The sequence below is a fragment of the Erinaceus europaeus genome, chromosome 1 (assembly GCF_950295315.1).
Source record: "Erinaceus europaeus chromosome 1, mEriEur2.1, whole genome shotgun sequence".
Lineage (NCBI taxonomy): Eukaryota > Metazoa > Chordata > Mammalia > Eulipotyphla > Erinaceidae > Erinaceus > Erinaceus europaeus.
This window is the reverse complement of record NC_080162.1, coordinates 164,584,117-164,602,498: the sequence shown is the minus strand read 5'-3', so window position 1 is coordinate 164,602,498 and position 18,382 is coordinate 164,584,117. Positions and strand designations below refer to the sequence as shown.

The window sequence follows — 18,382 nt, the reverse complement described above, 5'->3', positions numbered from 1 at the left end:
CTGAACATGGGCATTGATCCATACTCCCAGCCTATCTTTCTCTTTCCCTAGTGGGGAAGGGCTCTGGAGAAGTAGGGCTCCAGGACACACTAGTCAGGTTGTCTGCCCAGGGAATTTAGGTTGACATCATGGTAGCATCTGGAGCTTGGTGGCTGAAAAAGAGTTAACATATAAAGCTGGACAAATTGTTCTCTAATCATGAAACTAAAATCTGGAATATTGCAGATGAAGATATGAGGTCTCTGTTTTGGAAAAAGTTAGTAGATCTATTTTAGGTATATTCCAAAGGGTCCATGACTTTACTAGTTTTTACCTGAGCCTGACCTCTGATATGCAGGTGGACCCAAGTTATTGTCTGGGAAGATGATGTCATGGCTGGAAAAATAGCTAGAAAGCTAGATCAGGGAAGAGAGTAGCTCCCAAATTTGGGAAAAGAGTATAAATATTATTGACTGTAATCCCCATAAATTTTATCTGGGGCTCATATTCAGCATAGGAACCTATGTAACCTCTGTAGGTATGAACATGCATTCTGTGGTCTTGAGTAGGAACATTTCGAGTTGCACCAATTTCAGGACCCATCTTCTTCAGGTGGTAGATAGAGTATGTTATCCAACTCCCTTTTGGGGGATGGAACATTCTCTACCATTGTTGATAGACGTTGAGGGCAAGGTCCTATGGGGGCCTCCAAAGGGGTCCATTATGTTGTTCCTGATGGAGATGACCAGTGATAATGGAGAGAGGGATCTAGTCTAGGTCTAGGCTTATCGTGTCTATGTGGGAATCCCAGGACTCCCTAACTTGGGCCCTGCTAATGGGATGAAGGTCATTCATTTCTAACATAATTCATTATATATGCTATGGGGAATTAGCAGAAGCTGCAAGGAATGATAAAAATATATGACTTAAATAGAAATCAATGCAATATAAAATTATTCCTTTGAAAATAATGTAAGGAACCATATTCTTTTTTAACATAGGAAATAACATCAAGATTTATAATGAATCAACTAAATGAAAAGGATCCTTACCTAATGAAAGCCATAGAATATTACCCACAGGTCAGGAAAATAATCTCTCATGCAAGACCATGTGCGATATGTGGAAAGCACTTTGTAACCATGTGGTTGGAATGTGTTGAATTTGTTCCACCATCAAAGGTAAATGGTTCTTTTTGCATGACTATGATCATAAGACCTTTGTCATTATCTAAGCTAACCACTATTGTCTATATTCACATCTTAGAATAGACTTCTGTGGTAGTATGTTTTTCTCTAGTTTATTGAGATATAACTGACACATAGTAACTTTTAGATGAACCACGTTGTTTTTTTCATTCATTTGTAAATTGCAAAATAATTACCACCGTAATATTTATAGCTATATACCCATTATGTTAAAATTTCACTTCTTTGTGGTGCGAATATTTAGCCTTCACTCTCTTCTATAAGCAACGTTCAAATATATTATTGTTATAATCACCATACTGTACATAATATCCCCAAATTCATTAATCTTATGATTAGGATTTTGTACATTTGAGTACATTTCTCCCATTCCCAACTTCTGGTAATTATTATTCTGTTTTTCTGAATTTTTTTCAGATTTCATATGTAAATGATATCATAAGATATTTATCTTTCTCTTATGACTTACTTAACATTGCACAATACCCTCACAGTCTATCCCAGTCACAAACAATAGAATTTCCTTTCTTCTTCACAACTGTATAGCACTCTACTCTACTGTATTTATTTATTTATATATATATATATATATATATTTTTGCCTCCAGGGTTATTGCTAGGTCTTGGTGCCTACACTATAAATCCACTGCTCTTGGAGGCCATCTTTTCCATTTCTGTCATTATGTTGTTGTTGGATAGGAGAGAGAGAAATTGAGAGATATGGGGAAGATAGAGACCTGCAAACCTGTTTCACTGCTTGTGAAGTGACCCTCCCAGGGATAGGTGGGGAGCCGGGGGTTCGAACCTGGATCCTTGAGATCCTTACTTCATACTATGTGCATTTAACCTGGTGCACCACTGCCTGGCTCCTGTCTATTGTATTTATTCACTGCACTCACTCATTTGGTATAATCAAGCTGTTTCTTGGCTATGGTGAGTAGTGAAACAGTGACTACGAACAAACATGAAGATATCTCAAGACATATTTGTATTTCTTTGATTATAAGCTTAGAAGCAGAATTGTTGGATGATATGGTAATTATTTTTTACATTTTTTTTAACCTCTATACTGTTTTTCATAGAGTTTGTACCAGTTTGTATTCTCAGCAACATTGTACTAGGTTCGTTTTTCTCCACACCCTCAAGGACATGAAGCTTTTGTAGTTTGAAGATATCAATTCTAACAGGTGTGAAGGTATATCTAATTGTGGTTTTTATTTACATTTCCCTGGTGATTAGTCAAAAATTTGTTCCTTTTATATGTTAACTCTTTTTCAGCCACCAGGTTCCAGATGCTACCATGATGCCAACCTGACTTCCCTGGGAATACGACCCCTTTGACTACTTGTGCATCTTCTTTGGAGAAATGTTTATTTTTTCTCTTTCTCTTTTTTTTAAATCTGTATGTGCTATTGAGATGTATTGATTCTTTATAAATATTGAGTATTAGACAGTTATATAATTTTTTTTTATCTAGGAATTTAATGTTGTCTTTTTCTTTTTTTAAGTAGAAACTTTTAAAAGCATTTTACTTATTATTTATTATTGGATAGAGACAGAGAGAAATTGAGAGGGGAGGGAGAGTGATAGAGAGGGAAACATACAGAGAGATACCTGCAGGCCTGCTTCACCACTCGTGAAGCTTTGCCCCCTGCAGGTGGGGACCAAGGGCTTGAACCTCCTTGGTCCTTGTGCACTGTAATGTGTGCGCTTACCAAGGCACACCACTGCCTGAGCCCAGAATTTAATGTTTTCATGTGTTGACTTCAAGTCTTGAGTCAACTTTGAGTTAATTTTTGTATATAGCGTAACATAGGGTTCTAACTTCATTTAAATTTAATTTCATTCTAATTTCTACTTGTAGTAATCTAATTCTGCAGCACTATTTATAGAAGAGGCCAAAGTTTTCCCATTGAATTTTTTAAATTTTTATTTATAAAATGGATATATTGACAAGACCATAGGATAGGAGGGGTACAATTCCACACAGTGCCCACCATCAGAATTCCATATCCAATCCCCTCCCTTGATAGCTTTCCTATTCTTTATCCCTCTTGGAGTATGGACCCAGGATCATTGTTGGGTACATAAGATGGAAGGTCTGGCTTCTGTAATTGCTTCTCCACTGAACATGGGTGTTGGCAGTTTGATCCATACTCCCAGCCTGTCTCTCTCTTTCCCTAGTGGGGAAGGAATCTGTTCAGACAGGGCTCCAGGACACATTGATGGGGTCATATTCCCAGGGAAGTCAGGTTGGCATCATGGTAGCATCTGGAACCTGGTGGCTGAAAAAGAGTTAACATATAAAAGGAACAAATTTTTGACTAATTGTGAACCTAAAGGCTGGAATATTGCAGATGAAGATTTGGGGTCTCCGTTTTGGAAAAAGCTAGTAGGTCTATTTTAGGTATATTCCAAGGGGTCCATGACTTTACTAGTTTTTGCTTGAGCCTGACATCTAATATGTAGGTGGGCCCATTGAGTTTTATTGATGCCCTTATCTACTGTTAGTTGACAGTATATGTGAAAGTATATTTCTAAACTCTGATTCTACTCCACTGATCTATACATATTTTCAAAGTATCATATACTTTGATTGGTATAGCTTTGTAGAATAGTTTGAAGTCAGAACATTTGATAAGTTTGACTTATTTGTTTGGGATTTTTTTTTTTATCATTTCACACTCATTTTAGGATTTTTCTCTTTCTGCAATGACATTATTTTAGTTCATTGACTCTTTAGAGGGTGTTGAATAACAGTGACAATTTGACATTATTAATTCTTCTGATCCAGGAACATGGAATCTTTATTCATTTGGTTGTGTCTTTATCAGTGTATTTCACTGAAGTCTTATCCTGTCAATGTGTAGGTCTTTCACTTTCTAGGTTAGACTTATTTCTAAGAACTTTATTTTTTTTATGCACTTGTGTGGTTTTTTAATTTGTTCTTTGGGTGATTTTTTTTGGTTAGTGTATAGAGAAACACAACTATCTTCTGTATATTGATTTTTGTATCTAAGAACTTTACTAAATTTTCTGATAAATTTTAGTGTTTTTGGAGTGGCGTTTTTAGGGTTTTCTATATTAGAGATTATATCATCTCAAATGAAGACAGTTTTCTTTCTTTTCTACAGGGATACCTTTTATCTCTTTCTTTTTCCTAGCCTGTTTACTCTGTGTAGGATTGACAATATAATTTTAAATAGCAATGGTGAGAGCGGGCACTTGTTATGTATAGAGAACTTGGCATAGCATGGTACATAGTTTATTTTTATGGAGGACTAATGATTCACATAATACTAATTTGAATGCCGTCTTTTCTGTTTGGTTAAACTATTAAGTACATCAAATGTACTATAGGGAAAAACCTGGAGTGCCTCTGCCAATGATGGTTAAATTCAAGGTGGAATAATGTTTGGGAAAAAAACTTAAAAGTCAAAATGAGCTGGACATTAAACAACAAAAGAGAAAAGAAGTCATTAATGAAAAAGGAAAACAATATATATATAACATATATATATTCTTAAGTTGAATTCAATCAATAATATTGATTATTTATGCAGTCTACCTGTGAACTATTTACATTACCATTTGGAAGGAATTGTTATGCTGGAGATATTTAATGAGTACAGCACTTGCTTTCTTACTCTACAGAAGTTAACACACCCTGCTTTTCACTGGCTGTTACATGAACATGTTGGACAAGTTACCACATTCATTTTTCCCCCCAATAAATATTTTTCCTAGAATTCCCTCTTAAAAGTGTCTAAATGAGCTGCTAGTCTCATTTAAAAAAAAATGGCAACCTTTAATAGTAATTACAGCCAATATTTATTAGGTCTGACCTTGTGCTGGACATGTCATCCAGAGACATGATACTCCCATGATATCAATGAAAAATCCACAGCACAGAGCCGCCAATTAATTTGTTCAAATTCACATGTAGAGTTTTAGGGAGGGAATCTGTGCATGAGATTTTTTGCTCTTAAGCAGAGTTACTAGACCATCTTTCCTATGTTCTAAAATCCAGTTATCCCTTATTCTCATCAAGTGAATTTTAAGCATTCATGTTATGTGCCATGGTCTTTCACACTTGTTTATCTATGCAAGCTCATTCAATTTTTTTTTCTTCTTCTCAATATGTGGTCTTTTTCCATGGGCTGGGAATACAGACCTCCAACCTTGAGGGACTCATACATACCTAGGATAATACTGTATAGTTGGGTGATTGGAATCGAACATGTTAGGCTTGCTAATCAGCTGTACCTCTTATCATCTATATCCTTTCAGTTTCCTCTCTGAATATAAGCTTCAGTTTACAATGCAATAATAATTATAGTGCATATTTCACAGGACTATAATGAATGATATACATAAGCACTGCATAGTGAGCACTTAGTAAAGTTTATTTACAGTAGAAGTATAATAATAATAATAATAATTCCACCAAGGTCTTCATACAAGAAAGGATGACTATATCCTTGTGAATACTATGGTGGAGAAGTTCAGGAGGTGAAGGCATCTCAATTAAATGGGTTCATACTTTCATCTGTCTCTGGGATCTACTACAAAGATGTACATGGCACTTAGAGAAAACAATACATTTTGAAATTTTTGTAGGGGCCAGCAGGTGGTTCATCCAGTAGAAATGTACACATGATCATACCTGAGGACCCTGAATGGAGCCCAGGGTCACCACATGGGTGTGCCTGCAAGGAAGACGTTTCATGCATGGTGAAGCAGTGCTTTGGTATCTCTCATTCTCTATCTCAGTCTCTGCTACCTTCTACTTAGAGGAAAGGAAAACATGGCCATAAGGACTGGCCGTCGTATAGGTACTGAGCCTCAGTGACAAATCAAAATAAAATCAAATCATTATAGTAAGTGTTGCTTGTAAATGTACTGTGAAGTGTACAGAGGTGTAAGAATAGATAAAGAATTGATACACAGACCTTTTTTCCTGAGTTCCTCCAAAGAAGGACCAATATTTATTTCTTTTTATTCTCATTTTATAAGTGACTTAATATTGATTTACAAAATTATAAGATAATAGGTACAGTTTCACACCTTTACCACCACCAGAGTTCTGCATAACATCCCCTCTGTTAGGAGTTTTCATGTTCTTTTTAAATATTTATTTATTTATTTTCCATTTTGTTGCCCTTGTTTTTTTGTTGTAGTTATTAGCATTTTTGTTATTGATGTCATCGTCATTGGGTAGGACAGAGAGAAATGGAGAGAAGAGGGGGAGATGGGTAGAGAAAGATAGACACCTGCAAACCTGCTTCGCCGCCTGTGAAACGACTTCCCGGCAGGTGGGGAGCTGGGGGCTCGAACCGGGATCCTTATGCTGGTCCTTGTGCTTTGTGCCACATGCCCTTAACCCGCTGTGCTAGCTACTGCCTGACCCCCAGTTTTCATATTCTTTAAAAATTTTTTTTTAATCTTTATTTATTAGATAGAGACAGCCAGAAATGGAGAGGGAAGGGGAGTGGCAGAGGGGGAGAGAGACAGAGAGACACCTGCAGCCCTGCTTCACCACTTGTGAAGCTTTCCCCCTGCAGTTGGGGACTGGGGGATCGAACCTGGGTCCTTGCACATTGTAGCATGTGTGCTCAACCAAGTGCACCACCACCCGGCTCCTAATTTTCTTATTCTTTATCCCACTGGGAAAATAGACTGAGGAATGCAAGGCTGGTTCAATATATGTAAGTCAGTCAATATGATTCACCACATCAATAAAAGCAAAACCAAAAAATCACATGGTTATCTCAATAGATGTGGAGAAAGCCTTTGACAAAACTCAGCATCCCTTCATGATCAAAACACTACAAAAAGTGAGAACAGATAGAAAATTCCCCAAGATAGTGGAGTCTATATACAGCAAACCTATAGCCAACATCATACTTAACAGGTAGAAGCTGAAAGCATTCCTTCTCAGATTGGGGACTAGGATGGGAAGTATTGGAAGACTAATATTGGAAGTTCTTGCTATAACAATCAGGCAAGAGGAAGGAATCAAAGGAATACAGATTAGAAGGAAAGATGTCAAACTTTCACTATTTGCAGATGATATGATAATATACATAGAGAATCCTAAACAATCCAGCAGATAGCTACTGGAAATCATTAGGTATTGTAGCAGGGTGTCAGGCTACAAAATCAGTGTACATAGATCAGTGACATTCTTTATGCAAATACTAAGTTAGAAGAGGAGGATATCCAAAAATCACTTCCATTCACTGTTGCAGCAAAATCAATAAAATATCTGGGAATAAACCTGACCAATGAAGTGGAAGACTTGAATACTGAAAACTATGAGTTGCTATTCAAGGAAATAGAAAATGACACCAAGAAATGGGAAGATATCCCATGCTCATGGATTGGAAGAATTAATATCATCAAGAGACTAATAACCAAAATATACAAAGAGCTCAGCAAACTTAGTACCAAAAAAGCAAATGACCCCATCCAAAAATGGGCAGAGGATATGAACAAAACATTCACTTCAGAGGAGATCCAAAAGGCTAACAAGCATGAAAAACTGTTCCAGGTCACTGATTGTCAGAGAAATGCAAATAAAGACAACATTGAGATACCACCTCACTCCTGTGAGAATGGCATACATCAAAAAGGACAGCAGCAACAAATGTTGGAGAGGCTGTGGGGACAGAGGAACCCTTCTACACTGCTGGTGGGAATGTAAATTGGTCCAGCCTCTCTAGAGAGCAGTCTGGAGAACTCTCACAAAGCTAGACATGGACCTTCCTTATGACCCAGTAATTCCTCTCCTGGGAATATACCCCAAGGATTCCATAATGCCCAATCAAAAAGATATGTGTACGCTTATGTTCATAGCAGTACAATTCATAATAGCTAAAACCTGGAAGGAACCCAGGTGCCCAACAACAGATGAGTGGCTGAGAAAGCTGTGGTAAATATCATCAAATGAATAGTCTACCCAGATCCATATACAAATTCAATGTGATACCCATCAAAGTCCCACCAAGTTTCTTAAGGAAAATAAAATGTATAGTCATTTATCTGGAATCAGAAAACATCTAGAATCGCCAAAACAATCTGGAGGCATCACACTCCCAGATCTCAAGCTACTACCTAGGGACCGGTTGGTGTCGCACCAGACTACGCACATGTTACAGTGCTCAAGGATCCAGGTTTGAGTCCTCAGTCCCCACCTGCAAAGGGAAAGCTTTGCAAGTGATGAAGTAGGGCTTTGGGTGTCTCTCTTTATCTCTCCCTCTCTATCTCCTCTACCCTCTCGATTTCTGGCTGTCTCTATCCAGTAAATAAAGATAATAAAAAAAATAAAAAAATAAAACTACCTAGTACTGGAACAGAAATAGATACACAGACCAGTGGAACAGATTTGAAAGCCCAGAACTAAACCTCCACACCTATGGACATATAATTTTTGATAAAGGTGCCCAAACTTCTCTTCTTTTCTAAGTCAGACCTACACTTACTACTACTTCTGAATGTCTTTTCTTTTTACCTCTTCTCTCTTAGTCCTGATGGATAGAGTTCAGTGTTCTCTAGTCATCTTCGCCTATCGTTTCTTCCCCTCTAGGAGTATGGATCAAAATTTATTTTAGGTGATGCAGAAGGTGGAAGTTCTGGCTTCTATAGTTGCTTCTCTGCTGAACATGGGCATTGACAAGTTGATCCATATCCCTGGCTTGTTTTTTTGTCTTTCCTTAGTGAGTTAGGGCTCTGGGGAGGAGAGGTTCCTAGACACATTGGTGAGGTCATCTGGCCAGGGAAATCATGACCCAGTAATTTAACTGCAACTTGGTGGCTAAAAGGTGGTAAGATGTAAGGTAGGAAAAATTTATTAATGAACAGGAACCAAAATGTAGGAATAGAGCACATGAAAATAGGGATCATAGGGTAGATAGAAGTTAGGAAGTCTATTTTAGGTATGTTCATAGGGGCCCATGACTTTCATGGTTTTTGCTTGGGTTTTATAGCTAACATGGAGGTGGACAAATGTTATCTTGGAAGATAATGTCAGAGTTGAGATGAGAACTAGAAAGCTGTATTAGGGCAGAGAGTGGTTCCCAAATTTAGAAGAATACCTATGAATAAAATTAACTGTTGGGAGGGTAGATAGCATAATAGTTATGCAAAAGACTGTTATGCCTGAGGCTCTGAAGTCCCAGATTCAATTCCCCCTATCACCATAAGCCAGAGCTGATCAGTGCCCTGGTAAAAAATGTAAAAAAAAAAAAAAGTAATAATTAACTGTTTACTCCGTCAACCTGACACAAGGCCCATATGTATTCCTGTTTAGTACAGGAGCCTATGTAACCTCTGAGTCCCTGTCAGTCTGAGCATACACTTCACAGTCACACTGGGAACATTCTAGTTACACTCATTTCAGGGCCAGTCTTCCTTTAGTGGCAGAGTAGGATGATCAATCCTCCCTTTGAAGGGTGGAACAGTCTCTACCATTGAGTTCCTGGAATGGCCCATGAGAGGGCTTATAATGACTTTCCTGATGGAAGTGACCAGTGATGGAGAGAGAGATCTATTAGAATCTAGTCTCAGCATATCAGTAAAAATCTAAAGATTGCCTACCTATGGCCTCAGATGATGGGGTGGTCTGGTATTGTGTTGTATTTAACTTAAAAGGAGGTTTGGGGGTGCTGGTGGCTGCTGCTTACACGTAAAAGGATTCAAAGTGGGAGCTGGATATTGGTTTAAACAACACAAGGTTTATTAGGGTGAAACAGGTAAAAGGCAAAATAAGCACTTATCATCAAGGGTTAAAAGTATGCTAGGTCTATAAGGTCTGAGTATAGTCATCAAAAGTTTAGTCCCATAAGATAAACAACCATCAGCTCTGGTAAAGGTGTTGGTATGCTTCTAAAAACCCCTTCTGTTTCATTAGTTTAATCCCCCCTGCTTAACACTATTCTATTTACATAACCACTTCATTCTATTTACATAACCGCTGTTAACAAGCACCACCCTCCCTCCAGGGCATTGGTGGTTCAGTGGCAGAATTCTTGCCTGCTCTGCCCCCTCTCCTTGTCATACCCTGATTTTCACCAGTCACTTTTCTCTCCACCCTCTCTGTGTCGCATCCTGTTCCCACCCTACTGGGCTAGTATATTTATAAGGACAAGATTGTTTGTAGTTTTGAGTTTAGCTTAGCTTGGTATAGATTGCACTGCGTCCTGCATGAATAAAGAGATACTGCGTACAACCCAGCCATGAGTCCCTGGTCTTCTGTTACCCGCCCGTGAAGCCAGCCCGGCGAAAACAACAAAAGGTTGCTCATGGCTATAGAGGGGTCTAGAAGTTTACCGGCTAGCAGAGTCACACTTGTTCAGTTCCCAGGAGAAGTAGACATGGTGGATAGATGCCTGGAGCTTTTTTTAATTATTATTTATTTATTTATAAAAAGGAAACATTGACAAAACCATAGGCTGAGAGGGGTACAACTCCACACAATTATTACCACCAGAACTCTGTATCCCATCCCCTCCGTTGATAGCTTTCCTATTCTTTAACCATCTGGGAGTATGGACCCAGGGTTATTGTGGGATGCAGAAGGTGGAAGGTCTGGCTTCTGTAATTGCTTCTCCGCTGAACATGGGCATTCACGGGTCGATCCATACTCCCAGCCTGTCTCTCTCTTTCCCTAGTGGGGTGGGGCTCATCTTCTCTACAACTATCTGTCCACATTTATACAAAATTACCCTTTCTTTTCATTATTCAATCTTCTCTTTCCCTCTAAACCATTCATGACATCAAAGCTACCTCCATATGTCCTTCTCCTTTTCCTTCTCTCTCTCCAGGTGCTGATGGGGCTGGAGTGCAGAGGTCCCTTATCTTCATCCTATCACTTCTCCCCTGCTGGGAGTATCGATCAAGATTGTTTATGGGGAGAAGAAGGTAGGAGTTCTGGCTTTTGTAGCTGCTTGATGAAGGACATTGTTACAGGTGTGAGGTGGTATGTCAGTGTGGTTTTAATTTGTATTTCTCTGGTGATGACTGAATTAGAGCATTTATGCATATGTCTGTGGGCTATGCGTATATCTTCTTTGGAGAACTGTCTGTGTGCATGTCCTCTGCCCACTTTTTAATTGGGTTGTTCTTTTTCTTTTTGTTGAACCAGATGAGTTCTATATAGATGTTTGGTATCAAGTGTCTGTCTGAGGTATGATGTGTGAATATGTTCTCCCATTTGCTGGGTTTGCTGTTTACCTTTATGGAATTTTCTTTTGATGTATGGAAGCTTTTTAATTTGATATTGTCCCACTTGTTCAATCTTGCTTTCGTTCCTTTGCCCATGGGATGAAGTCTCCAAATATGTCTTTAGTGTTAATGTCATGAAATATTTCACCAATATATTCTTCTATGCATTTTATACTTTCAGGTCTGATATCCAGACCTTTGATCCATTTTGAGTTAATTTTGGTGTATGGTGTTAATTGGTGGTTTAGTTTCATCTTTATACATGTGGTTGTCCAATTCTACCAACACCATTTGTTAAAGAGACTTTCTTTTCCCCAATGGGTAGATTTGGCACCATTGTCATGTATAAGGTATCTGTATATGTATGGATTGAGGGCTATCTGTCCTATTCCATTGGTCCATATGACCATTTTTGTTCCAGTACCACACTGTTTTGATTACTACTGCTTTGTAGTATAACCTAAAGTTGGGTATTGTGATGCTTTTCTTCTTTTTCCTTAGGAGTGTTTTTGCTATTCGTGGTTTTTTAGAGTTCCACACAAATTTTTAAATAATCTATTCAATTTCCTTGAAATAGATCATTGGGATTTTAATAGGGATTGTATTAAATCTGTAGATTGCTTTTGCAAAATTGCCATTTTAATGATATTTATTCTCCCAATCCATGAACAGGGGATGTTCTTCCATTTCTTTGTGTAATTCTCTATTTCTTTTAACAGTGTCTTATAGTTTTTCTTTAAAAGATCCTTTACATCCTTTGTTAGATTTATTCCTAGATATTTGTTCTTCTTGGGTTCAATTGTGAATGGTATTGCTTCCTTCAGTTTTGTTTTTTTCTGACCTATCTTTTGCATAAAGAAATGCCATGGATTTATGGGTATTGATTTTGTAGCCTGTTGCTTTACTGAATTTATTGATGATTTCCAGTAATTTCTTGGCAGAGTTTCTGGGGTCTTCTAAGTATATCAACATATCATCTGTAAATAATGAGAGTTTAACTTCATCTTTTCCAATTTGTATTCCTTTGATATCTCTTTCTTGTCTGATTGCTATGGCAAAGATTTCTAGGACTATGTTGAATAAAAATGGTGAGAGTGGGCACCCTTGTCTAGCTCCTGATTTTAGGGGAAAAGCTTTCAATTTTTCCCCATTGACTATGACATTAGTTATGGGTTTATCATATATATCCTTTATTATGTTAAGGAATTTTCCTTCCACTCCCAGTTTTTTCAAGGGCCTTTATCATAAATGGGTGTTGTACCTAGTCGAATCCTTTTTCTGCATCAATTGTATCTTTCCTTTTGTTGGTAATAGTGGATTGCATTAATTGACTTATGGATATTAAACCATTCCTGTTTCCCAGGGATGAATCCCACTTGATCTTGGTAGATTATTCTCTTAATATATTTGTTGTATTCGATTAGCCAAGACTTTGTTGAGGATCTTTGCATTGCTATTCATCAGGGATATAGGTATATAGTTTTCTTTTTTGATGGAATCCTTTCCTGCTTTGGGGATCAGGATGATGTTAGCCTCATAGAATGTATTTGGGAGTGTTCCCTTTTCTTTATTTTCTGGAAGAGTTTGAGAAGGATGGATGTTAGTTCTTCTTTGAATGTTTTTTTAAAAATTCATTAGTGTAGCTATCAGAACCCTGGCTTTTGTTCTTGGGTAGGCATTTGATTACTGTTTCAATTTCTTTACTAGTGATTGGTCTGTTAAGTTTATATACTTCCTTTGGTTTCAAGGTTGGTAGTGGGTATGACTCTAGGGATGTGTCCATTTCTTCTAAGTTGTCAAATTTGGTTCCATACAGGTATCCATAATGTTCTTGCATAATCTTTTGAATCTCTACCTCATCTGTTGTAGTATCTCCTCTTTCATTTTTGAGTGATTTTACCATAACATTCTCTCTTTTTCTCTTGGTGAGTGTAGCTGGTGGCTTAACTATTTTTATTTATCCTTTCAAAGAACCAACTCTTGGTTTCATTAATCTTCCTAATGGTCTTCTTGTTTGCTATTTCATTGATTTCTGCTCTCATTTTGACTATTTCCTTTCTTCTGCTGACTGTTGGTTCTTTTTGTTGCTCCACTACTAGTTAATTGAGGTGGGTTATTAGATGATTTATTAGTCATTTCTCCTGTTTATTAATGTGGGTCTGTATTGCTATGAACTAAATAGCACTTTCAGCACTGATTTTTCTGCATCACAAAGGGTCTGGTAACTGTTTTTTTCATTTACATTGGTATCAAGACAATTCTTAATTTCTTTTTCAATCTCTTCAATGACCCATTTATTGTTCAGCAGCATAAAGTTTGGGCTTTTTGGAAAACTAATGTATTAGGGGTACCATAAAAAAGAAAACAACAACTCATATTTAGAGGATTGAACAAGAGACATTTTTGGAGACTAGACTTCCTTAGACCTAGGTGTTCAGATACTTGATTTAGTCTGTGGTCTTTCCCTTTGGTTGGTAAATAGTTGTCATCTGTGTTTTTCCCTTCTAATTTTTATATTTACTAATAATCAAAACTGCTGTTAAAAAGTATACCAGTAGTATTGACCTAGGGTCCACCCTAGTGGCATTGATTTAATAGCCACTTTAAATACCTATGTCCAAATGCAGTCTTATTTTGAAAGCATAAGGGGGTTAGGTCTTTTGACATATGAATTTGGTGATGGAACTGGGAATACAGTTCAACTTAAAATAGTATTGTGGCTGCTAAAGCAGTGAAATGCCATAAGATTTTTGTGAAGTAGATTTAAGGGTTGTTTGTATAAATTTGATATTTGAAGACATGGGGATGAAATTGACTTACACGGTGAAGGGGAAAGGATAATACCCTGAATACAATAATTTCACAAGACTGGGTAAAAGCAGTAATTAGCAAAAGAGAATGAGCTGTGTTGGGTAGGAAAGGTCGAACTAGGTAGAGTGGGCATACACTTTCCAGTTATCAAACACAGATAAACAGAAAATAGTATTTCTTTTTTTTTCTTTCTTTTAATGAGCTTAACTTACATTTGGACATTTATTCAAATCAGAAACTTATTCCATCAATTCCAGTATTATGGGGTGGTGATTTTAAGATATTTTTGCTCATTTTATATTTAATTTTTATCATTTAGGATTTCTATCCCTTTCTTTTTTATTTTACATTTTATTAATAATTCTATGTTGGTTGTACTTTATTTATTTTATTTATAAAAAGGAAATATTGACAAAACCATAGGATAAGAGGGGTACAACTCCACACAATTCCCACCACTAGATCTCCATATCCCATACCCTCCCCTGATAGCTTTCCTATTCTTTATCCCTCTGGGAGTATGGACCCAAGGTCATTGTGGGATGTGGAAGGTGGAAGGTCTGGCTTCTGTAATTGCTTCTCTGCTAAACATGGGTTTTACAGTCAACAATATTTATACCCCTTTCCCATATTAGGGAGCAACTCTCTTCTTTGATTCAGCTTTCTGTTCCTTTTCTAGCCATAACATCATCTCCCCAGACAGTAAGTTGGATCCACCTGCATATCAGATTTCAGGCTCAGGGAAAAAAAAAAAAACTAGTATAGCCACAGGCCCTTTGGAATATAACTAAAATATTCCTACTAGCTATCTACAAAATGGAGGATCCCCCCAACTCTTCCTCTGTACTATTCCAGCCTTTAGGTTCATGATTGTTCAACAATTAGTTTGGCTTTGTATGTTAACTCTCTTTTCAGCCACCAGGTTCCAGATGCTAGCATGATGCTGACCAGACTTCCCTGGACAGACAACACTACCAATGTGTCCTGGAAATCTGCTTCCCCAAAGTCCCACCCTACTAGGAAGAGAGAGAGGCAGGCTGGGAGTATGGTTGACCAATCCCTTTCCTTTCTACTAGCATTACTGAACTTTGGGGGATGTTTTTAGTGTTATGTCATTAGAAAGTGAAATCACATATTCTCGGTATGTTCTATGTGAGTCTCTTCTGAGGTATATTGCTATCCTGTCAAGATCTCAGATATGGTTTCCATGATGGTATCTGCTGGGTTCTCAATTTTATAATGATCTCTGCGTAGATGTACTCTGTGTTTTCTTTTTCCAACTATGAATTTCCTTTAGTCTGCTGGTCCTCTTTTAGATCCTTTCTCACATCTCTCTGAACATGAGACATTAGGATCTGTATGTATATTTATCATCATCATCATTATTATTTTTCACTCCAATGTATGCTCAAGAATGAATTGATTAAAGGCACCAAGTTGATAGATTCAGGGGGTGGAGTGAGGTGGGGAGACTGAGCTGGAAAATTGGGCACAGCTGGTTATTTTGAGTGTGTTGGAAGCTGGCTACATTGATAAAAACCTTGACTGGGTACACGTTCACAGAAGTGAAGCCTGTTCAAGACCCTGGGCTCAAGATCCTAGTGTCTGCTTGCAGGGAGGAAGCTTCATGAGCAGTGAAGCAGTGCTGCAGGTATCTTTCTCTTTCTTTCTCTATCTCCCCTTTCCTCCCACTTTCTCTCTGTCCTTTCAAATATAACTAAATAAATACATCATTTTTAAAAGAATTAGCCTGCATTGTACACCAATTCAGAAAGAGCTTAATATTTTGGTTATGTATTACCTATTTTAAGAAATTAATGGGGCTTGAATTTGGTTATCTTATGAGGGACTGAGTAACCAAAGGAAAAAAACAGGACATTTTTTCAGTAAACCATGATAAGATCAATAGCAATAATGCTTTTCCACTTACCAATGACTATTTTGTTTAATTTCTTTATTGGGGAATTAATGTTTTACATTCAACAGTAAATACAAAAGTTTGTACATGCATAACATTTTCCAGTTTTCCATAAACAATACAACCCCCACTAGGTCCTCTGATACTCTTTTTGGACCTATATACTTCCCCCCCACCTACCCCAGAGTCTTTTACTACCAATGACTTTTTTATTTATAAAAAGGAGACATTAATAAAACCATAGGGTAAGAGGGGTACAATTCCACACAATTCCCACCACCAGATCTTCGTATCCCATCCCCTTCCCTGATAGCTTTCCTATTCTTTAACCCTCTGGGAGTATGGACCCAAGGTCTTAATGACTTTTTTAATGTTTACTGGGTACTCTTAAAGCTCTAATACACACATTCTATATGCAAAGTACTGTGCTTTATTCTTAGTACCCAAAGATGAATTAGACACATTTCATTGTACCAAGAGATCATAGACAATTTATTAAAATACAATGTTGTGATTATTACAATAACACATTGTATAAACATGCTAGGGAGTCACAGAAAGAGCAAATGACTTTGGAGAAATCTCATTCTGCTTGGGCAACAATAATGAAATACCCTGGCCTAGGTGACTTAGAAGCCAAAGAAATGTTTCGTCAAGGTTCGGGAGGCTGGAAGGCTGAGAAGAGCATGGTCTGGTGACGATGCTGTCATCTTACAGATTTCTCCTTATAGTATCTTCACTAAGAACAAGGTTTTGTTTGTTTGTTTGTTTTGTTTTGTTTCATTTTGTTTTGTTTTCATTCCAATTATGAGGGCTCTGCCCTCCTGACCCAACTATCTCTCAAAGAATCCACCTCCTAATGTTATCAGTTAGTCAAGAGAATTTCAGCATATGGATTTTGGAAGCATAAAAACAGGCTTAAGAGAAACTTTCCTAAAGAGGTGCAATGTGTGCAGTGGGAGTTACTCATATTAACTTGATGACTTGATTTTCATCGTGTTTTGTCTTATCTGAGGCATTTAAGTAAGATGTTCTTCAGATGTTTCAAATTTAGAAAATGGCAGAAGTAGAAATGAAGCTTATTTATGCCTCTTGATACCATGTCCATATCTCTTTTTGCCACACTGTAACATGCATATTTTTATTTTAAATCATAAGTAAAAATGAATGCATCCAGAGAAGGTATTATAGTTATTCACAACAGATAGTTTTGTATATTTGAAAAATTACCAGGTGTAAAAGAGATGAAACTTGTCTTCTGTTGACTTATAGAATGGAACACAACTCCTACTGTTTAGGCCAGGTCAATGGAAGAATTTCCTTCCTCCAGTCCTCCCTCTTTTCCTTCTTTTGGCTTTTCATATTTTAAATTTACTCATTTATTTTAATGAGGGAGAGGGATGGGGGAGAGGAGAGGAAGAAAGAGAGATGGAGAGGGAGTGAGAGAGAGAAAGAGAGAGAGACTAGACCACTGCTTAGATCTGACATATGGTGGTGCCAAAGGGTGAATCTGGGAACTTTGGGACCTCAGGCATACAAGTTCATGAGATGCTGCTTCCTAGACCTCCATCTCGTATTCATTACAGTAAATATTTGCTGAGTGGGTTAAGAGATAGCTCTGTGGTAGATTGCATGTCTTGCAAGTGTGAAAACCCTAGGTTTGATACATGCTATTGCATAGAATGGCAGAGCAGTACACTACTTGGAAGAAATCTCATAGGATTACACACACACACACACACACACACACACACACACACACACACACACACACACACTGTTAACATAAGTCATCCTTAAGAAACAATAAAGATGGAAGAAAGAATAGAACAATAACACAATAACATTTGGTATTCATATGATTTAATTTTAAAAACTAAAAAGGAATAAAGAAAATTTAAAAATGACTGAGAACATTTGATAATCAGAAACACAGAAAACATTCAAACATTAGTGAAAGACATAATTACTTCTATTGACAAAACACATTGGGTATTAAGCAGCATAAATAGAAATTCATATCTAAACACATTTTAGTAAAGCTGGTTAGTACCGAAGAGAAACTAGCATCAGCTGAATATAAAATGTTAAGAGAAACAACAGTGGATTGAAAGATTGAAAGCAGATGCCAGAAAAAAGGGTCTATCTTTAAAATCTCAAGAGAAAATAAATCAATATCTAGAATTATTCACCTGGATAAGTTAAAAGGCAAAAGACATAGGAGTGTTGGAAAATTATCTGA

The 18,382-nt window shown here is 37.3% G+C and overlaps 1 protein-coding gene across 2 annotated transcripts in view; it reads left to right on the top strand.

Moving 5' to 3' along the window:
• LRRC69 (leucine rich repeat containing 69) overlaps nucleotides 1–18,382 on the top strand; it is a 100,406-nt gene that overhangs the window by 69,963 nt on the left and 12,061 nt on the right. The window contains exon 7 of one of the 2 annotated variants that reach the window (XM_007517371.2): nucleotides 981–1,160. The exons of the other annotated variant lie outside the window; for it this stretch is intronic. Coding sequence (XP_007517433.2) covers nucleotides 981–1,160 — 180 coding nt within the window. The remainder of the gene's footprint in view (nucleotides 1–980; nucleotides 1,161–18,382) is intronic. 2 annotated transcript variants of the gene reach the window in all.